Consider the following 25,834-nt stretch of genomic DNA (forward strand, 5'->3'; position numbering starts at 1 on the left):
TATATTGTACTGAAAGAAACCGTCTGCAGGAAATGAGAGGGTGAGAATAACTCGGCTCCCCACTGCTCAACTTTGGCTGGATTCCCGTCTGACCCATTTCCTGCTATATTTATTCCCTCCACTGGATGTGTTGTAGTTGGTCCTTTAGTGGGACTTCAGTTCAGATGGAAAGTAAAGAGAACTATGAAAACAATGCAATTTATTGAAAATCAGCCAAACCCATGGAAGTAATCAACTAAATGTGTTTTATGACCTGCCTTGTAATTAAGTATTCTCTGCATCCATATGAATATAAACGCCTCTGAAAGCATGACACATATACTTCTTGCAGATTTTACTTTAAGGAAAACTACTGTGTGTTGTTCTGTTTGTGTGATGAACAGGAAAGCAGATGTGTATCACTAAAAAAAGCCAATGCGGGGAAAATGTGCAATCCATTTCAGCAGAAATACCTATTTACTGCTGGCAAATTGCTCTCACAGACACTGCCTGTCATTACTCATCAGGCTAACCTCAGCGACTGACACTTTGCCAGTGAATATATCACCTTTTATTACATCTCCCGGACCAAACAAAGGCTGGCTCCTTGATAGGAAATAGGCTAAGGACTGTGGTCAAAATAACTAAGGTTCTTCTACTTGTGTTCTTTTCACTGATAAAATTTTAATCTGTAGGAAATGTTTTGGAGGACTTAAAAGACCCTTTGTATTGTAGGTTGCTCGTGTCATAGTGTTTCTTTTCATGGTTTGCCCTTTTTTGTGACACTAAAAGCAGAATGATGAATATTTATTTTGCAATTGAAGTAAAGTATACAGGGTCATTTCTTCAAGCGAGCTGTGAACAGAATCATATTGACGACAATGTGGTTTGAACTAATAGCCTTTAAAATTAGATATTGATCCTTCCTGATAATTATTTTTAAAAAAGGGACCTTGAAGAGGAAATAGCTTTGAGGATTGGGCTCAAAGTGTGAAGGAACAGGGAGACATACGCTCACTGATCAAACGACCAGCCAGAAAGCTGTACAATATCAGACACATATTTGAATGCACACACATCTTGTTTGGTAGTGGTAAACAAAAACTGATAGCATTTGGTTGGCAGAGATTGAGTAGGTGCTTTTGAAATCAGATCCATCTTGTTTATCATGCATTAGTTCCCTTTCTCATCGATCAAATTTAACGTTTCTGATGCATCATCACTTATTTTAGCTAGAAACAACCTTTTCAAGTAAGTCGTATATTCCTCACTGACACAATCGAAGTTTAAACCAATAGATTGGTGGGTAGCTTTGGCAACTAAAAAGGAAAATACTATTAATAAATACAACCAAACTGCAGTATAATGAGATAATATTCTCCTTAATCTTGTGTTTTTATAGGCAAAATATAAGTTGTTCTATGACCACAACGTTCACTTGTCCCTTTCTACACATATAAGAAATGTTTTTTTTAGATCCTCTTCTTATTACTTAGGACTTGGCTTAGGAACCGGATGGTCACCAAGTGCTACAGAGGTGTCCCTGAGCATGCAACTGCTCCATGCTCCACTAGGATGGGTCAAATGCAGAATGCAAATTTACCCTCTGTGTGACAATTAAGGGTATATTCTGTTGTTGTTGTTGTTGTTGTTGTTGTTGTTGTTCTTCTTCTTTGTAATGGGCTGTTGATCATTGATACAAACACCTGACACTGCTTCTCAAGAAGCATGGACTCAAGAGCAAGAACTCTTTCAGATCTTAAGAGTTTACACAGACCGTAGACGCTTCTTTAAAACATTTGTATATTCAGATGTTCAGTGACTCAAACTGTAAGTATGTGAAAAGCTAACATCTGAGAAGGATGTGTCATTAAATATGTATATAAAGAACATAATTAGATACAAAGGCCTTACCTTCCACTCCACTTATGCACTTGACACGGTCGCGGACCTCCACATTGTATCCCTCAAATGACATGAAGACTCCATCGGGGTGGTAGGGCTCGCGCTGTGCGTACACTTTTGAGTAGCTGTGCTGGAACTCAAAGCGATCGTAGCCGTCGTACTGCGCCACTTTGCCGTACACTTCAAAGTACTTCTCCATCCAGCTGAAGGGCAGGTAAATGTCTCCGCCCTCTCGCCGGCCTTTGATTGTAGATTCATCATTGATCAGGCAGTCGATTTCTTCATACTTGATCCCTGCGGCAACACCGACAACAGGCGGAGGCTCCGGGGGTTGTGGAGGGTGTTGCTGGCTGCTGATGCTGGCATCCCCCACCTTGGGACTCGGAGCCACCACGGCAGCACGGGGCAGGAAGTGAAGCGAGGTGTCACTGGTGCAGCGGTTCCATAGCAACACAGTGATGAGGGTGAAGAGGGCGCAGATAACGATGAGGGTTTTGTAGTTCACCCGAGCAGCCAGGCAGCGCATGGTTACAACTCGCCTGCATGATGCAAACACATGGGATACATTAAAAGCACGTAGCATTGATTATATGTCGGGCCCATTATCATGCAATCTACAAATCTCAGAACTGTTAGCTTGAAGAGTTTTGTTTTTTTTGCCGTTTAAACAGTATTGACTCATCATATCCTCATTATTATGGGACGGCGAAGACAGGGGGGAAAAGGGTGCTAAAAGTAAATAAAATGATGTAAAATCCATAAAGAACATCTAATCTGTTGAATCTGCCTTCACTTGTAGCGGATCAGACATCAGATTTCTCTCCTGACCTGGAGCTATGAATTTACAAGATACTTTTGTATTGTGGGAGGATTTGGAATCACGCTGCAGTGAGCAGTCAGATTATGTGTGCACAGTTCATAGCTTGTCCTTTCAGCAACAATGGGTCTGAATTTCACAAAGAGTCAAATGTTTAGCAGTGGAAACTGACTGCTTTAGACTTCAATATGCCACTTAGTGGCAGTTTTAGTCAAGCTTTGAATAAAATAGTTTTGAAGTATATTTCCTTTCATCCTGTTTCAGATGACCACGTTTGAAGTCTTTGTTATGCACATGCATCCGTTTAAAGATCAGGTTTCTACAGGACAAATCTAGCTGGGGAATCGTCTAGAATGGAATACACAGATACGTCTATGAGTGACATAACCACACTGCTCTTTTACAATTGATTTTATTTGTTCTATATCAGTGAAAAGTCAGTTGATTATACTAAATAAGGTAAGTAGTGTTTAAAATAATTTGAAAACAACCAAAATAAACATGAAAAACATCTAAATTAGCTACATGGAAAATCACACTGAGCAGCAACATACATTGCAAGTGTTATGTAGTGATTCTCTCGTGAACACTTACCTAAACCCGAGAGAATGCATCAAATTTCTCAAAATAGATGAGAAGTTGTAATTTGTGTCAAACACATTTTTGCTCACTTTTGTTTGGTGAGAAGTCTGTCTAACGGAAGATGAGTCACAATGAAGACAGGAATCCACCAACACTCAGTGTGGTCCGCCACACCTGCTAAATGGCACGTTTTCAACCAATTAGAGGCTTAGGACTGTGCATTTGTTCCAAGTCAAAACTCTTGTATCTAGCACACAAACAATTATAACGCAGGCCTGGCAATGTCCAAAGGTAATAACAACTAACTACAAGCACTACTGAAGCTGACTTACTGACACATTATATCCTGTTTGTTTAACCATTGCATAGTTTTATTATTCATTTTTCAAAAGCTCAACCCAGGTCCCTTACACTGTCCCAATTGCCCTTTCAAAAAGTGCTGCACTCCAACTAGCAAGTACAATGTATATTGACATTTCTACATTTTCTTTTACTTAAAGGTTACTTTCACAACATGATCGTTCATATTCCGTCTATATCAGATGATATGTTTTGTGCATTTCCAATTAATACATCTATTCATTTTCACTCTGGACTGTTTTAAACTGAAGGTGGAGCATTCGACAATTAATATTAGAGTGAAATGACTTGCTCAGATTGCACCAACTCCGATTTCATTTATAGGTGGCGGATGGCCTAATTGTATATAAATGAAGACTTCTAACAATGCAAAGAGACATGTAACTGGATGACTCAGTCTTGATCCATGTTTTCATGTCCTCTGTTTTTCTCTGGCATTTTCACCAAGCCAGTTGGAAATCAATACACACACCGAGGTCTCCTCCTCCACACTAATTACAGCTTACTGCTCAAAGAATTCACTATTACACAGACGACACTCCGCTCCTCTGATGAAAGAGAGAGGAGGAGGAAAATCATTATTCCCAGAGTTCATTTCAATATCCCACCTTAAACTCGACACTAGCAAAGGTCAGCCCAATTAATGCGCATTAATTGGATGATAGAAATGTCCTACAGCTTTGCAGCTTTGTGAAATTATAGTGCTAGCAGCCTCTTGAACAAAGTGAAGGTCTTGAATGAATCTTTCTACATAGTTAACTTCCAAACTGCTTAAAGAAATGAATGTTGAGGAAGTGCAGTTTGTAGATGAAAAATACCGTCCTGCTTAATAAAGTTTTAGGATTTCAACTGTTAAACCTAAAGACTGACTTTTGGGTTGGATTTTCTAAGAATGGGGCTTCACGTGTCCACTCAAAGGCAAAAACAGAACACCCATATGTAAACTAAACCATTTTCATTTCCCAGGAAAGACCAAAAATGTAGATCTATATGCTGTTCCAGTAAGTAGTGAAAAATACCCTGCATCTCTGATTAATTATCACCTTGCATAAAAACACCATCATGGGTATTTGGAAAAATGTTGCTGCTGCTTAGTGCAGTGATGAAGGACTGGGCGTACAGGAGCTCCGACAATGCTGTAAATTCGTGGCATAGGGGGACTGCACCCTGAAAGATAAGTAGGACCGTCCCCTGTCAGCAAAGCGACTATAAATAATTGCTCCTTTTATAGTGATTTGTTGCTGCTGTTGAGCTCAGGCTCAAGGTGGATAGACATGGGCTTAAGCACTGCAGCACGCAGAGTATCCTAATGCCACACACTGAATACGAGACAAGTTTAAAGCCATGTCTCTTTCCTGAACGTAATTTACACTCAATATTAAGCACATGGGACGTGGACTTTCATGTCTATGGTGACAATGGTTACTTACTTTTTTGTTGTTCAAAATCATATCTTTCTCTGCTCACACATGCAACACCTTTGCCCATTAACCATCTGATGGAAACTAGCTTTAGAAGTTGAAGCTTTAAGTCCACTGAAACTGAAATGTAATTTAAAGAAGAGCAAGAGAAGAGAGCAAGATGGTGCAGTAGAGAGACTGTGCAAGCAAGAAAGTTACATTTTAGAAAATGTATTTTTTGGGGAGAATGGAGAAATGAAAGTTAATGTATGAATTATTGCGATATTTGGATGACATGTTAAAAATATCAAACCTGGATTATTACGACAGTACTCACTTAAGACACTGTTACACAAACTGAATAGATAAGGACTAATCGTCTCATAGCCATGTAGCAACAGGACAGTGACCTCTGACCTGAGACCATTCTTAACCTGATCTAAACTAAGCCAGCCTGTAAACCGGTACGGGCTCTAAACGAGGGAGTTGAATGCAGTCTGAACTTGGGTCATTGATAACTTTGTGCTATCCATATAATTGCAATCCCTTTTATATTGAATAGAGTTTATTGGGAAACATCATATACATATATCAGGACAGCACTGAAACCACAAACTTGTAAAACACTGGTATTAACACTACTGAGTCAGAAACTGAAATATTTACTTGAAAGCTGGGTCGAATATGTGCCTGACCACATCCTAGTGGATAGGTAACCTGAACGTTATTGTAACATTGCCAGGGAGGTTGTTCTTGTTTGGGTATGTCAGTATGATTACAGACAAACTGAAGGGCCTTATTTTAATGAAACTTGGTGGAAGGGTGAAGCATATGTCAAGAAAGAAACCATTACATTTTGGAGCATATCCAAATCAAGGGGTGGAAACACAGATTATTTTTCACTTATTGAAATGGACTTGGCGGAGGTTTACGTTCTCAGAGTGCCCTTCAAGTTTAGCTTGTGATTACAGCGACGAAAGATATAATAGTTAATAGCTGCCATCAAGGACTTAACAGAGTTGTAAAATCCTTAACTGCATAGGAAATGTTTTGGCATCTGATAAACCATTAAAATAATTATTAGTTTTTATCAAACTGGCCTCCTGGTCCTTGGAAAGCCAAGCCAAAACCAACACAGCCCCCTGCGTTTTAATGCAGGGCTGTTTTTGGTCTGAATCCCTCACGAGGCAGAATAACCTCCTATTTTATCCAACATATACAATTATAAGATGTTGTTTTATGTCCTGTTGAATTGGTTGACAAAACCAATTACATTTAAAACTATTATAATGTCCTCTAAATAGTGTTTCCACAAATGAGTAAGTTTTAAAATCACATCTCCTGCGAACGCAGGAGTTGATTGCAAGACAAACCGCATTTAGATAGTTGCTCATACGGTGGCTGCATTGTCTCTGATGCATTTTGACTCAAATTAATGAACATCTATTAGTCTGTTTTCCCCAGAAAAAAACAGCGCCAGTTGTTTGTTGAAAGTTTGAAATGACTTTTGCTTTGGTTTTCCTGACAAGCAACCTTTTCAGTTGTTGGATGAGCTGTAGCAAACACAGGAGTTGTGTGTTACACGAACACAGAAGCTGTTGGCAAGAGGTCCGTGGATAGTTGAGAATACAATCTGTCGCAATTAATCCTACAGTTACCTACCAACACCCACTTTATAGCTTTTCATAAACTAAACTCTTTCCTACCTAAACCACAACCTTTAAGTATGTATTTTCTAGAGTATTTACAGAGATGGAAGATCAGAAAAGGCTTTGAACCAGAGTCATGCATACATTTTTATTTATTTTTTATCTTTAAAAAGGTATGAGGACTTGTTTATGAGTTATGGATTTGTGTAATCCACTTGTTCTCAGCTCAGCTTTACCCACTGGTAAAAATATTGTTTTGGTCTGGAAAGAAGACTCCACTGACATATAAAATATAACAAAGACCGATGCGACTGGACAGAAGGTGAAAGACAATCGTGTTGGGGAATAAAAGTCTTCCATGGTTGACAAATTAAGGAAAAAGACACTGAAAATAAAAGTTGCTTTTCAATCTAGATGCTCCGGTGTCCCTCCTCATGAAATTGAAAGTCTCTGAAATACCACACAGGCTCGTTGAGGATTACGATTTTTCGATGATGGCATCTTCTTTGTGAATACCTAAATGGTCCAACCATACATTGCAGCAAAACAAATGCAACCAGATAGCCATTTTCAACTTTAGTGATGTTACCTCACTGTTGTGTGGGGATGTGATGACATCAAATCAATTTCTCCGTCCTCATTATGAGCAAAAATAATGTTAAGGAAGCTGGGGCTACCCCATTTCTTCCAGTTACAATAAGAATAAGATGAACGACCTGGGGTTCACTGAGCTGCTATTTACAGGGAACTTATAATCAATATTTTGTCGTTTTAAAACAATCCTGGATTGTTTTTTTCAAACTGTTCCTCAGTTTACTTATTTACAGGCATGTCACACTTTAACAGACAGTTTGTGTTTGTGTGTTAACACAAAGATAGGGGGTAAGGGCAGGAACCCAATCCATGTGGCCTCATTTAGCATTTTAATGTATGTAAAAACTGTGAACATTTATATATTTTATGAAATAAATGATTAAGCATTTGAGAAATGAAGCACCAGATTAATCATGATGACCATACTTATAAATTGCAGTCCTCATGACGTAACTAAAAATGTTCATTCATGTAATACAAAAATATTAGGTCATTGAAAATAGTCTTTAAAGTTTTATACTACTAAAAACTACGATTACCAGCTGCTGGCAAATCCAATCTGATTCTGAAAGAGCTTAATGATCTCTTGCTGACAAGTTCTACATAATACTGCTAGCTAGTTATAAGCTATGCAGAAGCTGCTCGAAAGACCGTCAGCTTTACTGACAAAAAGGGCGAGCAGAATTTCTGAGAACCCGGCTTTTCTGCTGCTTCTGCAGATCGGCAAAGGCTTTGGTCTTTGATTGTGAGCATGGTCCTTTGATCTGTGATTGACTGTAACATATGAGGGACCTCTGGGTACCCTGAATGTTGGTTCTTTGAATGCAGCAAGTGATCCACTGGCTTAAATATATGTGTATTATTTCTGCCTGACACAGACAACACATGCAAATATTTATATGTCTTTATCCCCGAAATCCCCAGGTACAAGGATGGGAAAACTCTAGCAGGCACTTCATACTAGGTTTGTTTTGCAGTGATGAGAAAAGATGTTTTGAAGAGAGACTTGTGATTTGAAAATGTCTACAACAGCATTGTGACCTTGTTAAACGCACTTCAAGTCAAACCAGCTGCTAATCTCTATCATGGTCTCCAGTGCCGAGTGTTCGTCTTTTACAGCATGTGGAAGCTGCTGCAGCAGTGAGCATAGGGATGGGGGAATGGAGATTTTTTTATATATCCTGCTGTCCTCTGGCGTGAAAATCATGAGCAGTCATCACAGCAATAAAAGCTGAGTGCTCGTGAGCCACCCTTGGGGAGCTATTGGAGCAGAAGCCCGGTGTATGTGTGAGATGCAGGTGTTGTAGCCCTAACTAAACTCCTGACATTTTCACTGCTCCTCTCCACGGGTGAAGTAAGGTAGAGGTTTGAGACTGCCTGTAAATTATCCGCTTATGCTGAAGCAGTGAGCCATGTTAGCTCCTACAGAGATGGGATTCTGTTTGTGTGTGTGTGTGTGTGTGTGTGTGTGTGTGTGTGTGTGTGTGTGTGTGTGTGTGTGTGTGTGTGTGTGTGTGTGTGTGTGTGTGTGTGTGTGTGTGTGTGTGTGTGTGTGTGTCTGTTGTGGTTGTGAGCCTGATTATGATACCGTTCAGCTCTTCAGGGTGAATTCAAGGCAACAACTGAGAGGAGAAAAAACAACTTTCATTTTAATGCCACAGCCATTTATACCCGTAGAGTTGCTATAATTCTTTTTTTTCAAACACTCATAATCAAGACTGAATTATTTATTATCCTTTAAAAGAATCAGATTGTGAGGAAATCATATTGTGATATACAGATGTGTTGTTTTTACAGATAACAAGAAAACACTAACTGAGCAACGTCTAAAGATTGCAATTTTGCTTCAACATCACATTTTAAATTTACAAGTCAATTCAAAAACTGGGATCCAGTATCATAAATATCTGGATCAATTGATTACTATATTCGTGTGCAGCCATATGAGCTAGTATATGGTCGGAAATATTATTTTTCTCTATCAATTTCCCTACTTATTTAGTTTTTATTTCTATGTATTGATTTGGGACTCACCAAAAGGAAAAGTGATCTCTGCCCCAGAGGGATTGAGATTCATAGTGAGGGTTGTTTTTTAAATAGTTTGCCTAAAAGGATCCTAAAAGTTTCCAAATCCAATGACACCAACACTGCAACTATCACTTATTTTCAGTCCTTTTGAAAGTATTTTCTCAATTAGTCGATTACTTATTTGGGCTATGAAATGCCAGAAAATAAAGAAAAATAGCTATTTTTAAAATGTCAATGTGACGCCTTCACATGACATGTTGCCGAACAGCCCCAAACATAAGAATATTCAGCTTACGATAACATAGAGGACAAAGATCAGTCACTCCTCACATTTAAAAAAAAAAAGTTTAGAAAGGGACTTCAAATGATTACCTAAAAAGGTCATTCTAAAAAGGGACACAAATATGGCAACACTGCAGTGATTTTGAGCATGGTCTATCTTTACCATGTATCAGTTATATCCACCTGCCTTCCTCTGTCACCTTAAGGACAGGGAGATGCTCAGATTACGAACCTAAACCGTTGACAGAACAACAAGCACACTTGCATCACTGCTTGATAATAGGGCTTTGTTTAGAGGCAGAGGAGAAGTGAGTAAACTGCTTTGAAGTTAATGCGCCTGTGCGTTTTATCTCTAGTAGGAGGATTACGCAGGTCATTACCAAACAGCTTATATCTGAGGCCTACTGAGGGATTAAGCAAACTCCTTATCAAATGGAGAGGAGACAAGAGAGAAATATATAAACAAGACCTTTTCCCATCGTTTAGAGGCAGGACATGCCAGCTGTTTGTCCTACAAAAACTAGGAAACAAATGTGGATCTAAGAAAAAGGGATTGGCAAAGGATGTTGAAAAGCTTAAGAGGAAATCAAGCTTTAGTAGAATTTAGTGCACATGGTATAAAAGTGTCGCAACAACAGTAGAGACAGTAAAAACTCTAGCAGCGACGCAATAGCACTGTGCAGTTCATTTGAGGTTGAACTATCCCTGCATTCTAATTACTGTTTCTTTTTTTCTTTAATGAGGATCAGATCACTCCATATTTAGGAAACTATGTTAAATTGATTCAATGCGCTGATGTAAGCAAATTACTGACCAAATTATTTCAAAGGGGAATGTTGGCAATCCATGTTGCATTTATGTAAATTATAGGGCTGGGCAAGTTAACGCGTTATTATCAGGGGTCGGCCTAAAGCTGCTGCAGCGCTCACATGAACGGAAACACAAAAGAACTGGCGGGGATTGAAACATGGAGAAAGGTACCAAACTCTTACACAGACATTTCACATCTCTTCCAGACGACAGAGATGATAGAACGATGAAACCACTGCAAAGTAGAATTTCACTGGACTCTGAGGGTAACTTGGTGTTTCTATAACAAAGTACATAAAACATACCCTGGCAGTGGTAAATAGCTTTGGTTTTATATTTGATTTGATTCCATTAATTAATGAATAAGTTGAGATTTACAAGAAGTGTTTTAACTGCTACCGTGTAAAACTGGGGTGTCCAAACTACAGCCCGGGGGCCAACAGCAGCCATCAGCAAATTCTGAAAGTATAATGGAATATGGCCCCCACATGAAACTTGTGCTAGTGTTATGTTGTACTTCTCAAATATATATATATGTAAAAGCATACATTTGATTGACTTATAACTTAACTTATGTGGCAGTATAATGCACCTCTAGTGAGTGGCCCAGCCCTTCGTATGTTTTCTGTATGCGGCCCTCAGTGTAAAAAGTTTGGACACCCGTGGTGTAAAGGGAATCTTGCTGTTAAAAAAGCACCTATTTGTTGAAAGTGTTTGCAAACCAAATGTTATTGTTCTTTTGTTCATAAAGCACTATTTGCGCAATACACTACTATTGAATTAATGATTGAATTTTGCGCATAACCATGGGATTAGACGCAGAAGATCCTGCGATCAATAGCGTTTAGTCAGTCGTTCAGTCGTTGCAGCACTAGTAAATAAAACAATTCAGTTTAATAACTTTTTAAAGCATGCTTATTACATGGATGGATAAGTAAATTGTGCCATAGGTAAGTAATGAGTATATGACACCAGGAAAGTTGATCAGTACGTACACTCTGGCTGTTCACCATTTCCGATGAATAAAAACACACTGACCCCGTGACACAGCTGTTTAAAATATCAGCCGTGATATGAAGTGGTGTGTTATTATTCAGATAATATAACAGTGCTTTATGGGGGGGTGTGCCTCTCCATGCAGACACACATTTACCCGTGTTGTACAAGATAATGAGCCCCGTTAGTTCAAAGAGGTCCATCTTTCCACGTTACACCAAAGATGATTCAGTGACGACGAGAGGAGGAACGCATGGCTCAGGGGGACTTGTAACATCAATGCTTATCATTTCATCATGCAAGCTAGAACGGGCCATTTGTCACAGTAGACATAAGAGCACGCAGAAAATGTAAGATTTGACTTGTCAATGAAACATTTTATACAGTGTGTTATTTATTCTGTAATGAGATTTATACTGACCTCTAATCCATTCACAAGGAAACGGTCAACTGGCTTGACATGCTGCCGTCATTCAACTCCGAGTCTTTCCACAGCTCGCACTGAAGGCATTTCTGCTTGCCGTTTGATCAGCACCTAAACATGACAGAGGAGAGAGACCGATTCAATTATCGTGGCTTTAAGGTTAGTAAAAAAAAAGGTACATGAACATCAATACAAATGTGTTATTCTGTTTGCATGACAAAAGATTCAAAAGATACTGCATATTTGCTTAAATATAAACCTACACATATGAACACATTTATAGATATTGCCTTCAACATTTCTTTCCCTTCATATTCATCTATAAAGTATCTTTTAAACTTGTATTGAAGTGTATGAGATTACACAAGTATTATCATTTGTCATTAAACAAGACTGAAGAACATCGAATCTCTTTCCTTCTTAAATGTTCAGTCTAACTTAAAAAGTCTTCTTGTGCTCCTCTTGACAGGTTGTGGTCGTCTATGAGTTCGGAGCACTTCAATAAATTAGTATTTTGTTTAGTTTTAACCATTTTAGTGGCGGTATCTTAGAAACAGTGGATATGTTGCTGGTCTTTTGCATGTTTATTATACCCATCAAAATAATTAGATAATAATACAGAATAATCAAATCAACAGTAATCTGATCATGTTGCTATAAGTCTGAATATCTGTCAGATGGAAACCGTTACCAGGCTAAATGTTTCCGGACGTACATTATGATTGATTTCTCTTGCCCACTTATCAGATTTTCAATACAAATTATTCCAAGGGAAAAATAAAATATTGCAATCATTTTCTACTGCAGCTAATCATAACCTTAAACAGCGATCCATAGACTGATATCGATGCTCTACAAAAGAGATGTGGAAACAAATTCATAATTGTAATTGCAGCCACGATAAATGTAAAGGATTTCTGACAGCAGGATCATTAATGTACAACCAATCAATCAGGGCAAATGCGCTGAGAGTGACTTGGTTACTTTACTCTGCAATTAATCTCACCAATGTATTTCTAGCCCCTGTTGAAACAGGCTATTAAAGTAGAGAAGGTGCTAAATCACCACATCAAATAGAGAATATTGATTTTTGTATGAAATGTGCCTATTGACAAAGCACTAAAATTAGATATTGTGGAAGTAAAACCAGCTGGGCTCTCTCTGTGAAGGCATGGACCTGTGCAGTTTTACAAGGCATTAAGAGGAAAGAGAGAATGTGAAGAAGAAGACAGGATGGAGTAGATAAAATAATGCAATTCAAATAAAAATGTAATGAGCCAAAGTATAATTTATTTGAAGCCATTGTAAATAATCCCACATCTGGATGTTGATTCATATGTTTGCATTATTCTTCTTTCTCAACTGCAGTTTAAAGAGAGTGTGACAGTAAAATATAACCAAGTACTGGTTCCTAGTTGGACCAAAACTCCATCTCCACGCCAGGAACACATAACAGCTTGTGTGCCACATTTAAGTATCTTCAGAATGTGATCAAAGAATTCCAGCCTTTTGGTCTCTTATCAGATGTTCTGTATTCCACCTCTTGCAAAACAAGCAAATGATTTAAGATAATTTATATTTGAAACCAGTAGATACATTACGCATTTGTACTGTAGAAGCTCTGAAAAATTAAATAAATTCAATGTTTTACTAATATAATTGTGCTCTGTGTTCGTGTAACCTGCCCTCCTCTGAAAGACGGCACATGTTGTGCCCAGACAGAGTGAAAAGAAGTAGAAATGTCAGCAGTCTTAATCAATATTCCCTGGCTACTGTATGGGCGTACTGATGCTGTTCTCAGGCAGGTGTGCGGCAGGCAGATGGGGAGAAGTAGAAAATGAGAGTAAACATCAGCCTAGAGCAGCTCATTATTCCTGGGGCTTATCCTGCACCTCTCCTGTCGTCTATGCATTTCCCAGGCAACATTTCATTCTAGACATCTCCTCTGTCCAAATATGTGGGTAAAGTGTTGTTGAGCTTGAAAAAAACATCGAAGTTGAGCACTTGAAGAGGTGTGCACTTATACTGAGGCCACAATCAAGAAGTCAAGAATAACATACTGTTTTATGCATGCTGTAATGTTGGGCCATTCAAAACAATGATCATCTGTGTTAAACCAAAGGACCCTCACACAGGCAGGCTCTATGCGGTTCATCGTCGCTGTAGCTGAGCCTGTAAATGCACCATTATGGTTCTTAATTAATAATATATCTTCACTAAACCACAAATGCAAAAAAAGATAATTAATTTATCTGACAATATGCATATATATACATACAGAAAAAAAAGGTTTTCAGTTCATTGCAGTTCATCAGGTCCAATGCAGTCCAATTGAACACACCTGCAGAACATCGTACCTTTGCAAAGTGTTGACTGAAAATGTTTAAGAGAGGTGCTGATTTAACTTTGTGATCATTTTTGGATATGTAGTTGTGGTGCTGTTAATATAAGAAAAAGCATAGTGCAATTCAACTTCACAAACAATGGCCTCCAAAATGATGATTCAGGTAAAAAAAAACACAGCTTCAGCAAGGGCAGAATATTACATTGTTCAAGGTAAGACTTATTGCAGGTTTGATGCATTAAACTTCATTAGTTTTAGCTAAGTTGAATCTAATACACTGACAGCTCAGTGTGACGCAGTGGTGATACATCACACCGCAAAGGCCAGGAGTGGTGTGACTGTTTAGAGATCTTGTAACTACATTAATAATGAGATGCAATGCTTCAGGATCTGTCTGCAGCAGGTGATTGATCAGCAACTCTACTCACCAATATCCTGGGAAAAAAACCTTTATGTAGAAAGATATTTTTTAGTGATAATGTGCTCTTAAATTTGCCGGTTTGTTGTATTTTTGTTATGAGAAATATATACTATTGACAATATATATAAAATACATTTTGGTCAACACTTAACATTCCTTAAAATCAAGAATGGTGTTAAAATAAAAAAGTCCAACATTTCTTTCATGTTCTACAAGGAACCTTCTGAGGCCGAGGTATAAACAATTTTTAAGAATAACTACGGCTGCAAAAAAAACATATTGGCAGACCTTATGAAAGGCATTTAATTTACAAAGTTGAAGTTGAACCAGGGCAAAGTATGAGTTATAGAAATAATCTCTTAAGGGTGCGTTATCAAGGGCGGTGAATGAGGCACTCCAGCTCCTCTTCAAGGTGGCTTAGCATGTGGCTCTCTGAGCTTAGCACCGCGCTGACACCATTTTCATAGCCTTTACATATTCTCCCATTCAATCGACCTTTCTTAAGCAAAGGGCTGACAACTCGCATATGAATCATGAACATCAACTTTATGGCTCTCTCCTGTGAATACATTTTCAACATTAGGCTGAAGATATCTCTTTTATGGCAGCTTGACTGAGAATGATATTAGGTCATTAATTATTCTAGTTGCTCCTCATTTTCTGCCACCCTGACACAAGCAGCCATCTATCAAGACTTGTAGTTGGGGTAAAAAAGAGAGATGGAGACCCATCTGTTGGGCATTCGTTATGCGTACATTTTCTCAAGGGACTCAATGGCTGGCCAAACACTGAACGATCGCACCACTGATGCCACCATGGTGCCAGCAATCGTTGACCATCTGATGCCCAAAGCCATTTCCAAGAAGTCTACGTCTGCAAAGTGAATAGCTCAATCAATCGAGATTTCTGCTTGCAGAGCCGGAGCGAACTGATTAAATGTGATCACTTCTTATCTCCCATTTCATCAACTCTGCCTGTTCACCTACACACAAAAACCAGTGGCACAGGCATAGTTAAGAGTTTAGGGCTGCAACCAACACCATGTTATAAATTAAATATGCAGACTTTCCCTCCTCTGTAATCAATACATTTTCATATATGAAAAAGCAAAGTAGCAATTGCTCACAGTTTAGAAACCAAACCAGGGAAATGCTTGGATACCTTTGCTTTCACCTTAACAATTACATTGTTATAAAAATACTCAATTTTCTCTTAATCAATCAACCTATTTCTGCAGTTTTATTACAAGTCAGTGCCAAGGCAGCTGCTGGATAAATGAGTGCTGGTCTTTTGCCAAGTGCTAGTCTTCATACATCAATAATTATCAAAAAAGATTGTGTGTTGTGCATGTTTAGGTAAAAATAGAGAAACAAAAAAGTTGCATTTAGAAGTTATTATCTGTGATAAAAAGAGCAAGTGTTTGTTTTGAGGACAATGGATGTTAGGCATTGAGGTAACAAATAAGAGGTAAAAGTAACACATAACATACACTTTGGAAAAGGAAATGTTAACTATTACTCACATTACATACTACAGGTTCGTAAAGACCAGTCCAAAGCAATACAAATGGGACAATCTGGGGTGAACATTGTTGTCTGCTTCTTTATTAATAGTAGTGTAATTTTAAGAACTATGCAAGACCAAAAATCTAAACAAAGCCAAAATAAAGATCTTTAATTCGACCCCTTAAAATTTACAAACCTAGGGGCCCCAATATAGTCCCCAATACTAGGCATATTCTCTTAAAGCACCAGGCCCGCGGCCAACCTCTCCCAACTCTGAACACATTAGCGTAATTTTCACACCGGATTTAGCGAACAAAGAGGGGTTTCAGAGGGTCTGCATCACATGCTGGGAGATGCGTCGTGGTTGTCACAAGTGTTCAGGGATGTAGACAGTCAATTCTGAAGTTATTTAGTGGTGCTTTGCATATATTTAAGGGGCTGTGTCGCTCCATTTTTGTGCCTGTGAAAAAATGTTGCAGCGACTCACGCCCAGATTGGGTGCAGCTGTTCACCCGATGTTTGCTCTCTTCTTTCCTATGCAGAAACTATTCTTCCATTTGTGGAATCCACTATAAAAAAACGTCCACACCTGTAGCATCATAACTTAGTCACTCTTTAGGTAAACATACACTTAAGGCTGTGTTTTGCATTCAGTCAATAGATCATGGTAATATCAGTGTTAGAGTGACAGACTTAAAGGGTGAGGCAACAAGCACAAACAGGCTCTGTGGAGGCAGGGGGAGTCAGGGGGACTCAGGGAGCAAACGCAGTACAAAACACAGGAACTTGAAAAACGAAGTGTCTCTGAGAGCCACTCCTGCTTTGCAATCCAACTCTTCACAGGAAAAAACTGGATGAAAAAATACGACTTGGAGTGGGAGGCAAGATGAAAGTAAAGCAGAGTTTAAAAGTTTTTGGAAGCTGAGTAAATACCCTTGGTGTCTGTCAAGACTCGGTGCTCTCTGTAGTGAACTCGGCTTTCATGCTTGGAGTCAAAAGCTGGCAAAGGAAAGACTTTACCATCGGATTCCAGCAATAAGTCACAGAAGCAGAAAATAAACATACACACACAACAACCCTTAGCATCAGCACTAAACCGGTTAAGGCGCAGGAATTATTTATGATCTCATTAAGTATGCAAAAGAAAAGTTGTAAACTTATATCCACCAACCTTCAGTCCACATGAGACTTCATTTACCACAGATGTTTCATGTTTGCTGCAGGCCTATAAAACTCACAATTTGGTTAATTGGTGTAACTTAAGATCATTTTATCACAAATCCCTTTGTTTTGTCTAATGAGTTCAAGAAATAGGGAAAGGCAATCAATATTTTTAAAGGATGAGTTTGCATGTTTTGTACGACAGGGACTGCAAAAAAAGCATTCAGCTAAACATTCACCACACGTGAACACAGAAAATAGCTGCTAATCAATGTCCAGTTTATCATGTCATTTATGACATTTTTAATCTCTTAAAATGAATCTGGCGAGATGGAACCAAAGTGTCACTTCCACCACCAGGTCCAGGAGTGCAGGAAAACATAGTTAGTCTTTGAGAGGACAGAAGATGGCCACTCGTGCAGAACAAGTACAGAAAGACGCATGACATGAGAACATCTCTTGCCGGCCTCTGTGTATCCCAGAACAACTGTGAACTTGTCAGCAGCACAGACACCTCGGTCTGCAAGCTCCAAAAAAGCAGAAGGCTGTGCCCCAGCTGCCTTTCACATGAAGACAAGACTTGCATCTTCAGAACCTTGTTAGTTCTCTGAAAAGGCCACCGACTAGTTTGGAATATTAAGCAGTTCATGCTGTCGGAAATCAAAAGGATTTTGCAAGAGAGTGGGAAGCTTCAAAAAAGGCTTTGATGGTATATATCTCTCAATCTCGAGCAGATATGACGGAATGAAGAAATAAAGACAGGGGAACAAAGTGCTTCTGAGAGAGGGAGGGAGGATCAGGTTCCTCTGACAATTCTGCATATGCATATATCATTATGCCTCAATAAGAGCGACTCACTCTTAAAATATCATGACTTACTGACTGAGAAGACTGCACGTGAGAGACATAAATAGAAAAATGAGGAAAGTGGGACACCATAAGGTTTCAGGTCATTTATCACAACAGACACACTCAAGTAATGCGGTTGACTCACTTCCAGTAATGTCCAAATGCAGAGCACATTCAGAGCATTAATAAGTCAGTTACATGCCTGGCACCACTGCTTCTCTACTTGAAAAGACAGAGTCTGTAGATAAGGAAACTCAAACGTACTGAAATGTTCTGGGTCTGTCCTCTGCTGGGAGGGGTGGGGCAGAAATGAGGGTGTGGGAATGGAAAGATACTGTTTCCTTATCAAGAAGAGGAGGGGGACAGATGCCGGAAGCGGAGCAGAAATCTTTGTTATGATTTCAGTGTGGCAAAGGAAGCATTTCATCTGATTCTCTCCAGAGGAATCTAGGATCAGGCTCCTAATGAAATGATCGGATCACCAGAGGTCTTTGCGGGAATAATTACAGTTCAGCAAGTTCCTGATGAAAGATTCAAAGAGAGATACGCTGTGCTTCGGCTTGGTGTGACTCTAAGCCAAATATGTTGATGAAGTAGTGGCAAGGGGGGAAATTAACCCCTAATTTGCAAAGAGATAAGATTCAGTCTTCCTTCATTTTCATGAAAAATAGGTTGTTAGCCTTGAGGTTTAAATAACAGTAGTTTTTGCTCAAAAAACAAAATTCCGTATTTAATTTGAGGAAGAAAACCCCAAACTTTAAGATGCAGAGTAGTGATGGTCAAGACAAACAAGGCCTGTTGTGAGATTTAATATGTAAAGCACCTTCGCTCAACAAAGTAAAGATTTGACCAGAAATCCAGGTTGTCTGGCAGAAAGAGCGGTAAAAGCCTTTCTAGCTGACCTTGTGTTTGCTGTAATCCACAGGGTTACCTTTAAGTGGCCTTTCTAAGCAAATTATTACTCCAGTCAGGGCGGCAGTGTTCTGTCTATCTTATATTTTCTCTCTACCCTGTAATTGCTCTTGTATAAATCTCTTACAGCTCTCTCTGTAGCTCTTAGTCCATTTCCTCTCCCTTCAGTCGAATGTGAATTTATCATCACAGGAATATGGAAAGGGCATTAAAGAAAGTGATTCAGAAATATCTTTCTAGTTATACAGATGGTAAAACAAGGCAATGTCAATTCTTTAACACTTTTCACAAGTCTATCAGCTTGTAACTCTGTTTGTCACCCAGGACGTCCATGTGGCTTGGCTATTACACTTCTGTCACGGCCAAATGTCCAATGGAAACATTTCAGAAGCGTCTGAAGTAGTCTTGTGTTCTCTCTGTGTATGATTAGTTAGCTGTAATGTAATCGTACACGTTCATTTTGTGGCTATTATAGATAACGGTCAGGTAGATAAACCTGTTTATGTTAGGTTCACGACTAAAACTCGACAAAAATAAGAGCATAAATGAACTTTTGCCAGGTTTTAAGCTGTGTGTATGCATGTTTTCTCACCATATGTTGTTATTGTAGGACTAGTCACATGTTTGGGAGGCAGATCATCCTCACACTGTCAGCCATAACTGTATGAGACAATCATTATCCAGTGGTTGCATGTCAATACTTCTGCCTACACTCTAATTAGTTAATAACTGAAAAAATATATTAAAAATCTAACTAATTTTGTTGCATAGGCAAGATTGTTGAAAAAGTCAAAGCAGAGGCATTACAAATAAATGTGGCTGTAATAGCACCTTAATTATGATTTAACATATCAATAAAACATCCAAAGTACCTTTATTCTTTTATAAACACTGATATCTCATTCAAACATAAAAAGATAATCAATGATTTAGTTGGTAGTCTTCGTAACCAAACCACACAGTGCTAATTAAGGTAAAAGGATCTAATTCTCCACTATCATGTCCCCGTTGGATCGCCCTTGAGAACCGTGAGCACACATTAAAAGAAGAGTGTGTGAGGTACACACAGGCACATGCTGTTTTTTTATAGAAAACTAGTTCATGTGTTAGAAATGGGGTATGCATGTTTTCTGTGCATAGGTTTCGGCACAGGCTTGGCACATTTCCCTGTTTCCTGTCTGGTGGGCATTCACATATCCGGAAGATTTGTGTACATGATCATTTCAGGTGAAGAAAGACAGCACTCCTCAACACTACAGTGTTATTTTGAATTCATGAAAGCAAAATGGAAAACAAATCTTAGTCTGGGTCTGAAACTCCTCCCTATTGTCTTATACTTATCCTGTGCAATCTAATGAAATAAAATAAAGACATTTCGCCTTAATCTGTTTGTTTGATGCATATGTTCAGCTATACGTTTTAGCAGTGATGTCACTAGTGGTGTTGTAATGGATTGCATTGTATTGTGATATGTTTATCATATTCTGCCAACCTTAATTAATTAAATAGTGGGGATAAATAATTAGGAACACCTCTTACAATGACATACAGTACAACACCACCTTTTAAAGATTGTACATGTGTAGCGAATACATATAGTGAAAGTGCATTACATTTACATTCTGGTATTTGATTGGCTTGATTGTGGAGTGTTGTTTTAATGCTCAATAAAGTGCCCTCAGAAATTCCCGAAATGGATTAAAGAAGTTGTGCACATTGCATAAGCATCTATTACTCAATGCAATGAATTGTATTTTATAGATACAAAATGTACAGTGTTGCAACACCACAACTGTCCGTTATTATGCAAATGAATAATGATTCATACTTGTCAAAAAATCTCAGATTTCCACTCCTACAGAGTAAAATATTGAGTGTGTATTACATATGGAGAAGCTAGAGACCTACAGAGTTGTGTAGCATGCTCGTCTTTACTGCAGTACATTAATGATCTCATTCACTACCTGACGACACATACCATCCTATGAAGAAGGTAATGATGCTTAACCAAAATAAACCAGTCCAAAGGTCCATTAAACAAAACCCTAAACAACAAACCATGGTTTGAAATCTACTAAGTGACCATTGTGTTTGATTTCTTTTTTTCTTGATCTATAGAAATCGTTATCTATAAAAACCTGTCTATATGCATCATATCTTTCCATTATATCATCCCAGAAAAACAAGGCTCTTCCCTTGGTTGAATTATCAGTGTCCTTTTTACATTAGATGGATACAGTGGGTTACAGATATGACATTGAGATAGCCATGGTCCATCAAATTCGTCATTGCCTACACAGGCTGTCAGAGCTGAGCTGAATGGCAAATGTGTGGCTCAGGTATCATCGGGTATACAGCGGGTGCGGGCTGTGGGGAAGCAGATGAGAGGAGACATGTGCTTTGATGGTACAGCAAAGACTACGATGTACTTCTTCATATGTGGAGCTCTACAGAGACAGCAACACATTGCAGTCTGCATTCCCCAGGGTTACAGAATTCAGTGGGATTCATAAGAAGGGTGATGTAAAAAAGAAGTAGAAGAGGAATGATTAAATTCTCATGCAAATACAAATGATCGTAAACAGCTTTAGTCTCCCAGCTCAACACTCAAGAATATGTATACTTGTGGCTTCTACTTGTGGATTGGCCAATACTTAAAAAAGTGACTGAATCTTGAATTTAATATTTCCATCAATCACTAATTTGAAGGACAGGATTCAAATGTTCTTCGACCCACCAAAAGACAAATTCTAAAGTCATTCCCAGCCTTCAAGTATGATGTTAAAGACGTAAACCTTCATCTCTTTTGAAGGCAATCTCTTCTGGTTTGACTGATCAACTGAAGCCTACTAAAAAATGTGAGGACAAAAGGCAGTTTTACATCTCCTCTACCACGCACAACCAGCACTGATGTACGGCATTCATCTGGGGTTTTGTTGAGCCTTCCAAGTAGAACAACGCTTTAATCATTTATTGAATGTTTGATGCTTGCGAGGTGCATCTATAGGCAATAGAGAGTTTCAATTTCACCCTACCTACATGTCTTCTGCTGTGGGAGGAAACAGGGGCAGCCAGGGAAAACCTACTCATGGGGGGAAAAGGTTACCTGCTTACACAAAGGCCGGCAGGTTTGAGCTGACTGGCTGTGAGGCAACAAAGCAAACCACTGAGCCATTGTTCTGTAAATGTCATCGTAAAGCTTAAATAAAGTTGTCTGAATTCAACCAGTTAGCTCAGACTTAAATCCCCTTTGTCCTGCCAGTTTGAGCAGTGGCTCATTAGCAAAGAGGCTTCTGTTCGGAAATTACAGAATAAGTCCTGTGTTTTGTAGGAGAGAATAGAGAAACGGAAGATAAATTAGCTAATCTGTTAATGGAAAAGGTCAATAAATACCCTCAAGACATTTTACAGAAATCTACCAATTTACCAGATAAGATTCGATCAAACCCTGACTGCTCTGGTGTTTTAGAACATTGTCAAAAACTGCCATTAGTACTTAGCACTTTTATATACTAAGCAATTCTAACAGATTGAAGACATTTTCTCAGTTCAGTTCAGAGGGAAGTCCAATACTGGCCGGGCTTAATTTTAGGGCAAAAAGATACCCAGGCAGTGATTTTAGCTCAACATCTTAAATTATCCGACAAGATGATAGACCCTAAAATATGAAACTGATGACAGGTCCACATGTCTGCTGGTGAATCATATAATGGCTAACTCCTTGATCACATAAAAAATACTCTACTTAAAACGTTGAATAACCATATTTTTGTTTCGGGGCGTTGGAGCCTTACATATTATATAACATTTCTCAGTCTATGAATGTCCTACTACTGCAAACTCATGTGTAAAGGATAACTTTACGGATAACTTTGTTACATTTGCTGGGCTGAGTGAAGTGGCTAACAGATTTGGTAGTTTTACTGTTAATCAACAAATAAATGGGATATATATATATATATATATATATATATATATATATAAGGAGTTAATATTTATCTCAAGTTATTAGAGGCTACCAAGTGTCCAAACACGAGGCTACAAAAAAGCTATGAAGAAAGTTCTCCAAAGTTCTCCAACTCGCTAAAATTATCAGACTCCAAACTTGGATTCCTACCTCTGAATCGCGGGTCTACAGGTTGCTGCTACAGGGATTTGCAAATCGCTGTTGTTTACGAGTTGATCTGCTTTCTAGTAGGCATCAATCTCGCGTCGCTACATTCTCGTCAGCCTGTGTAATCTGCGTATACTTTTCATTCATTTCAAGACGATCTGTGGACTACCACCAACGAGAGTGTTCGTGTTACGGATACCCTGCTTGACACAGATCAACAGTGCTGCAACTGACCTGGTTCACCCGGACTGCCTCCTCCATAATAGTCTTGCTGAAGTTTTCCTGTTCGTAGTTAGCCGCCGCGCTAGCAGGCTAACACTTTCTGGTGCTCTTAGCTGGATAGCTAGGATGCGCTGTCTCGCTGCCATGACTCTCTACTCTGCGGCTGAACTTCTAAAACTCAGCACTCTCTCTTCTCCGAACTGTCTTGAGGTCATCAGATCTCTCTGCCTACTTCGTCGCCCCCGCTACGTGCATAGGGCTGCCAGGCACAAGTTTGTTTACATGGATAATACTCTTGCTGTCCCCTCAGTTAGGTGCACCGCTTCTCTGCTGCAACGTCATCATAACAAACCACGCCCACTTGCTGTCAACCGGTGTCCTCTGCTCCCCATCAATTGCACTGTGACCCCTGCTGCTGCCTCCATGAATAGGGCTGCCACATTTATGTTATTAAACACTCGCTCACTAAATAACAAAGCCCCACTAATTTATGAAGTTATTCTGGATAAAAAGCTGGACTTCCTATGTCTGACAGAGACATGGCAGAGCCAGCAGGACTTCGTAACTCTTAACCAAGCCACTCCCCCAGACTATGTGTATCTTCATAAGGCCCGTAGCCTTGGCCGTGGTGGTGGGCTAGCTGTTATTCATCGATCTAATATACTGGTCAAAGAATTTCCAGTCAGCTCCACTTCCTTCGAAAGTCTCCATTTTGCATTGGCAGGCGCTACACAGCTCCAAGTGCTGCTTATCTACCGGCCGCCTAAAGCCTCCACCCACTTCTTGTCAGAGCTCTCCGGGTTGCTTGCCACCATCTGCCCCATGTACCCATCTACTATTTTAATGGGTGACTTTAACATTCATGTGGACTCGGCTAACTGCCCCTTTGCCTCTGACTTTTTGTCACTATTGGACTGTTTTAGTATTGCGCAACATGTGCATGTTCCAACACACACCAAGGGGCACACCCTTGACCTTGTGTGCTCCACTGGAATCACCCCCTGTCATCTCCAGTGTGATGACCTGGCTATTTCGGACCATCTCGCCATCTCATTCTCTGTTTCTGTGCCCCTTCCCAGTCAGCCCAGTAAACGAACCATCACATTTCGGAAAACCAAACAGGTCTGCACATCCCTGTTGTCTTCCACCCTTGTGACCCACCTGGCCACTCCCCCTCTTAACACCACCGTGGATGGTCTGGTGGAACACTACAATACTGCTCTCTCCCTCAGTCTGGACTCAGTTGCCCCTCCCATAACCCGGTTGGTCTCATTTGCACGCCCCGCTCCCTGGTTTACTCCTGAGCTCCGCCTCATGAAAGCAGCCGGCCGCCAGCTTGAGAGGCGCTACAGGACATCTGGCCTCACCGTACACCATGAGGCCTACAAAGACCACATCAGGGACTACAAGGAGGCTCTCTTGAAGGCGAAGACACTCTACTACTCCATACTTATTAATAACCAACAAAACCACCCTAAAAAGCTTTTCATAACAATCAACCGACTACTGCGCCCTCCTGATTCCCCCCAACCCTCTGATGCAGCTGATCTGTGTTCCAGGTTCCTGGACTTCTTTCAGAAAAAAGTGGAAACTATTCATAATCACCTTCTGCAATATTCTACACCACCCCCCCCTTCTCCCCACCATCCTGGTGCCGACACCCCTACTGCCTGCCCACTGCAGTGTTGCCTCTCCTCCTTCACCATGTTGGACACTGACCAGGTGCATGACTTGGTGTCCAAAGCGAAGACCTCCTCCAGCCAGCTGGACCCCATGCCTACCACCCTGGTGAAGACCTGCCTCCCTGTCATCTCTGCCTCTATTGCCGCCATCATAAACTGCTCACTGGACTCTGGTGTGGTGCCCTCAGGCTTCAAAACAGCTGCAGTCATTCCCACCTTGAAAAAGCCCGGTCTGGACCCTGACGACCCTAACAACTATCGTCCAATCTCCAACCTTCCTTTCCTAAGTAAAATTCTGGAAAGAGCAGTGGCTTCCCAGCTTCAACATCACATGTCACACCATGAGCTCTTTGAACCCCTCCAATCTGGCTTCAGAACTCAACACAGCACCGAGACCGCCCTCATTAAAATCACTAACGACCTGCTCACTGCCGCCGACAATGGCCTCATCTCCATCCTCATCCTCCTCGACCTCTCTGCAGCCTTTGACACAGTGTCCCACTCCATCCTCCTCTCCCGTCTCACTGAGCTCATCGGCCTCAGGGGCTCAGCTCTCTCCTGGTTTCAGTCCTACCTTTCCAACCGCAAACAATATGTCACCCTGAAGGATGCCAACTCCATCCTGGCCCCAGTCAATCATGGCGTACCCCAGGGATCTGTGCTCGGCCCTCTCCTCTTCACCATCTACATGCTCCCCCTCGGCCAAATTATTCGTCACCACGGCCTCAGTTTCCACTGCTACGCCGACGACACTCAACTGTACATCAGCACCAAACCCTCCACTCTGCTCCCACCTGG

The 25,834-nt window shown here is 40.0% G+C and overlaps 1 protein-coding gene across 1 annotated transcript in view; it reads right to left on the minus strand.

Annotated features, from left to right (window-relative positions):
• Positions 1-25,834, minus strand: part of glceb (glucuronic acid epimerase b) — a 54,186-nt gene that overhangs the window by 15,415 nt on the left and 12,937 nt on the right. Inside the window, exons 2-3 of the mRNA XM_063882363.1 lie at positions 11,824-11,937; positions 1,894-2,423 (exon numbers count right to left, since the gene is read on the minus strand). Of these exons, the coding sequence (XP_063738433.1) occupies positions 1,894-2,410 (517 nt within the window). The 5' untranslated portion in view covers positions 2,411-2,423; positions 11,824-11,937. The remainder of the gene's footprint in view (positions 1-1,893; positions 2,424-11,823; positions 11,938-25,834) is intronic.

The sequence above is a fragment of the Eleginops maclovinus genome, chromosome 4, assembly GCF_036324505.1.
Source record: "Eleginops maclovinus isolate JMC-PN-2008 ecotype Puerto Natales chromosome 4, JC_Emac_rtc_rv5, whole genome shotgun sequence".
NCBI lineage: Eukaryota > Metazoa > Chordata > Actinopteri > Perciformes > Eleginopidae > Eleginops > Eleginops maclovinus.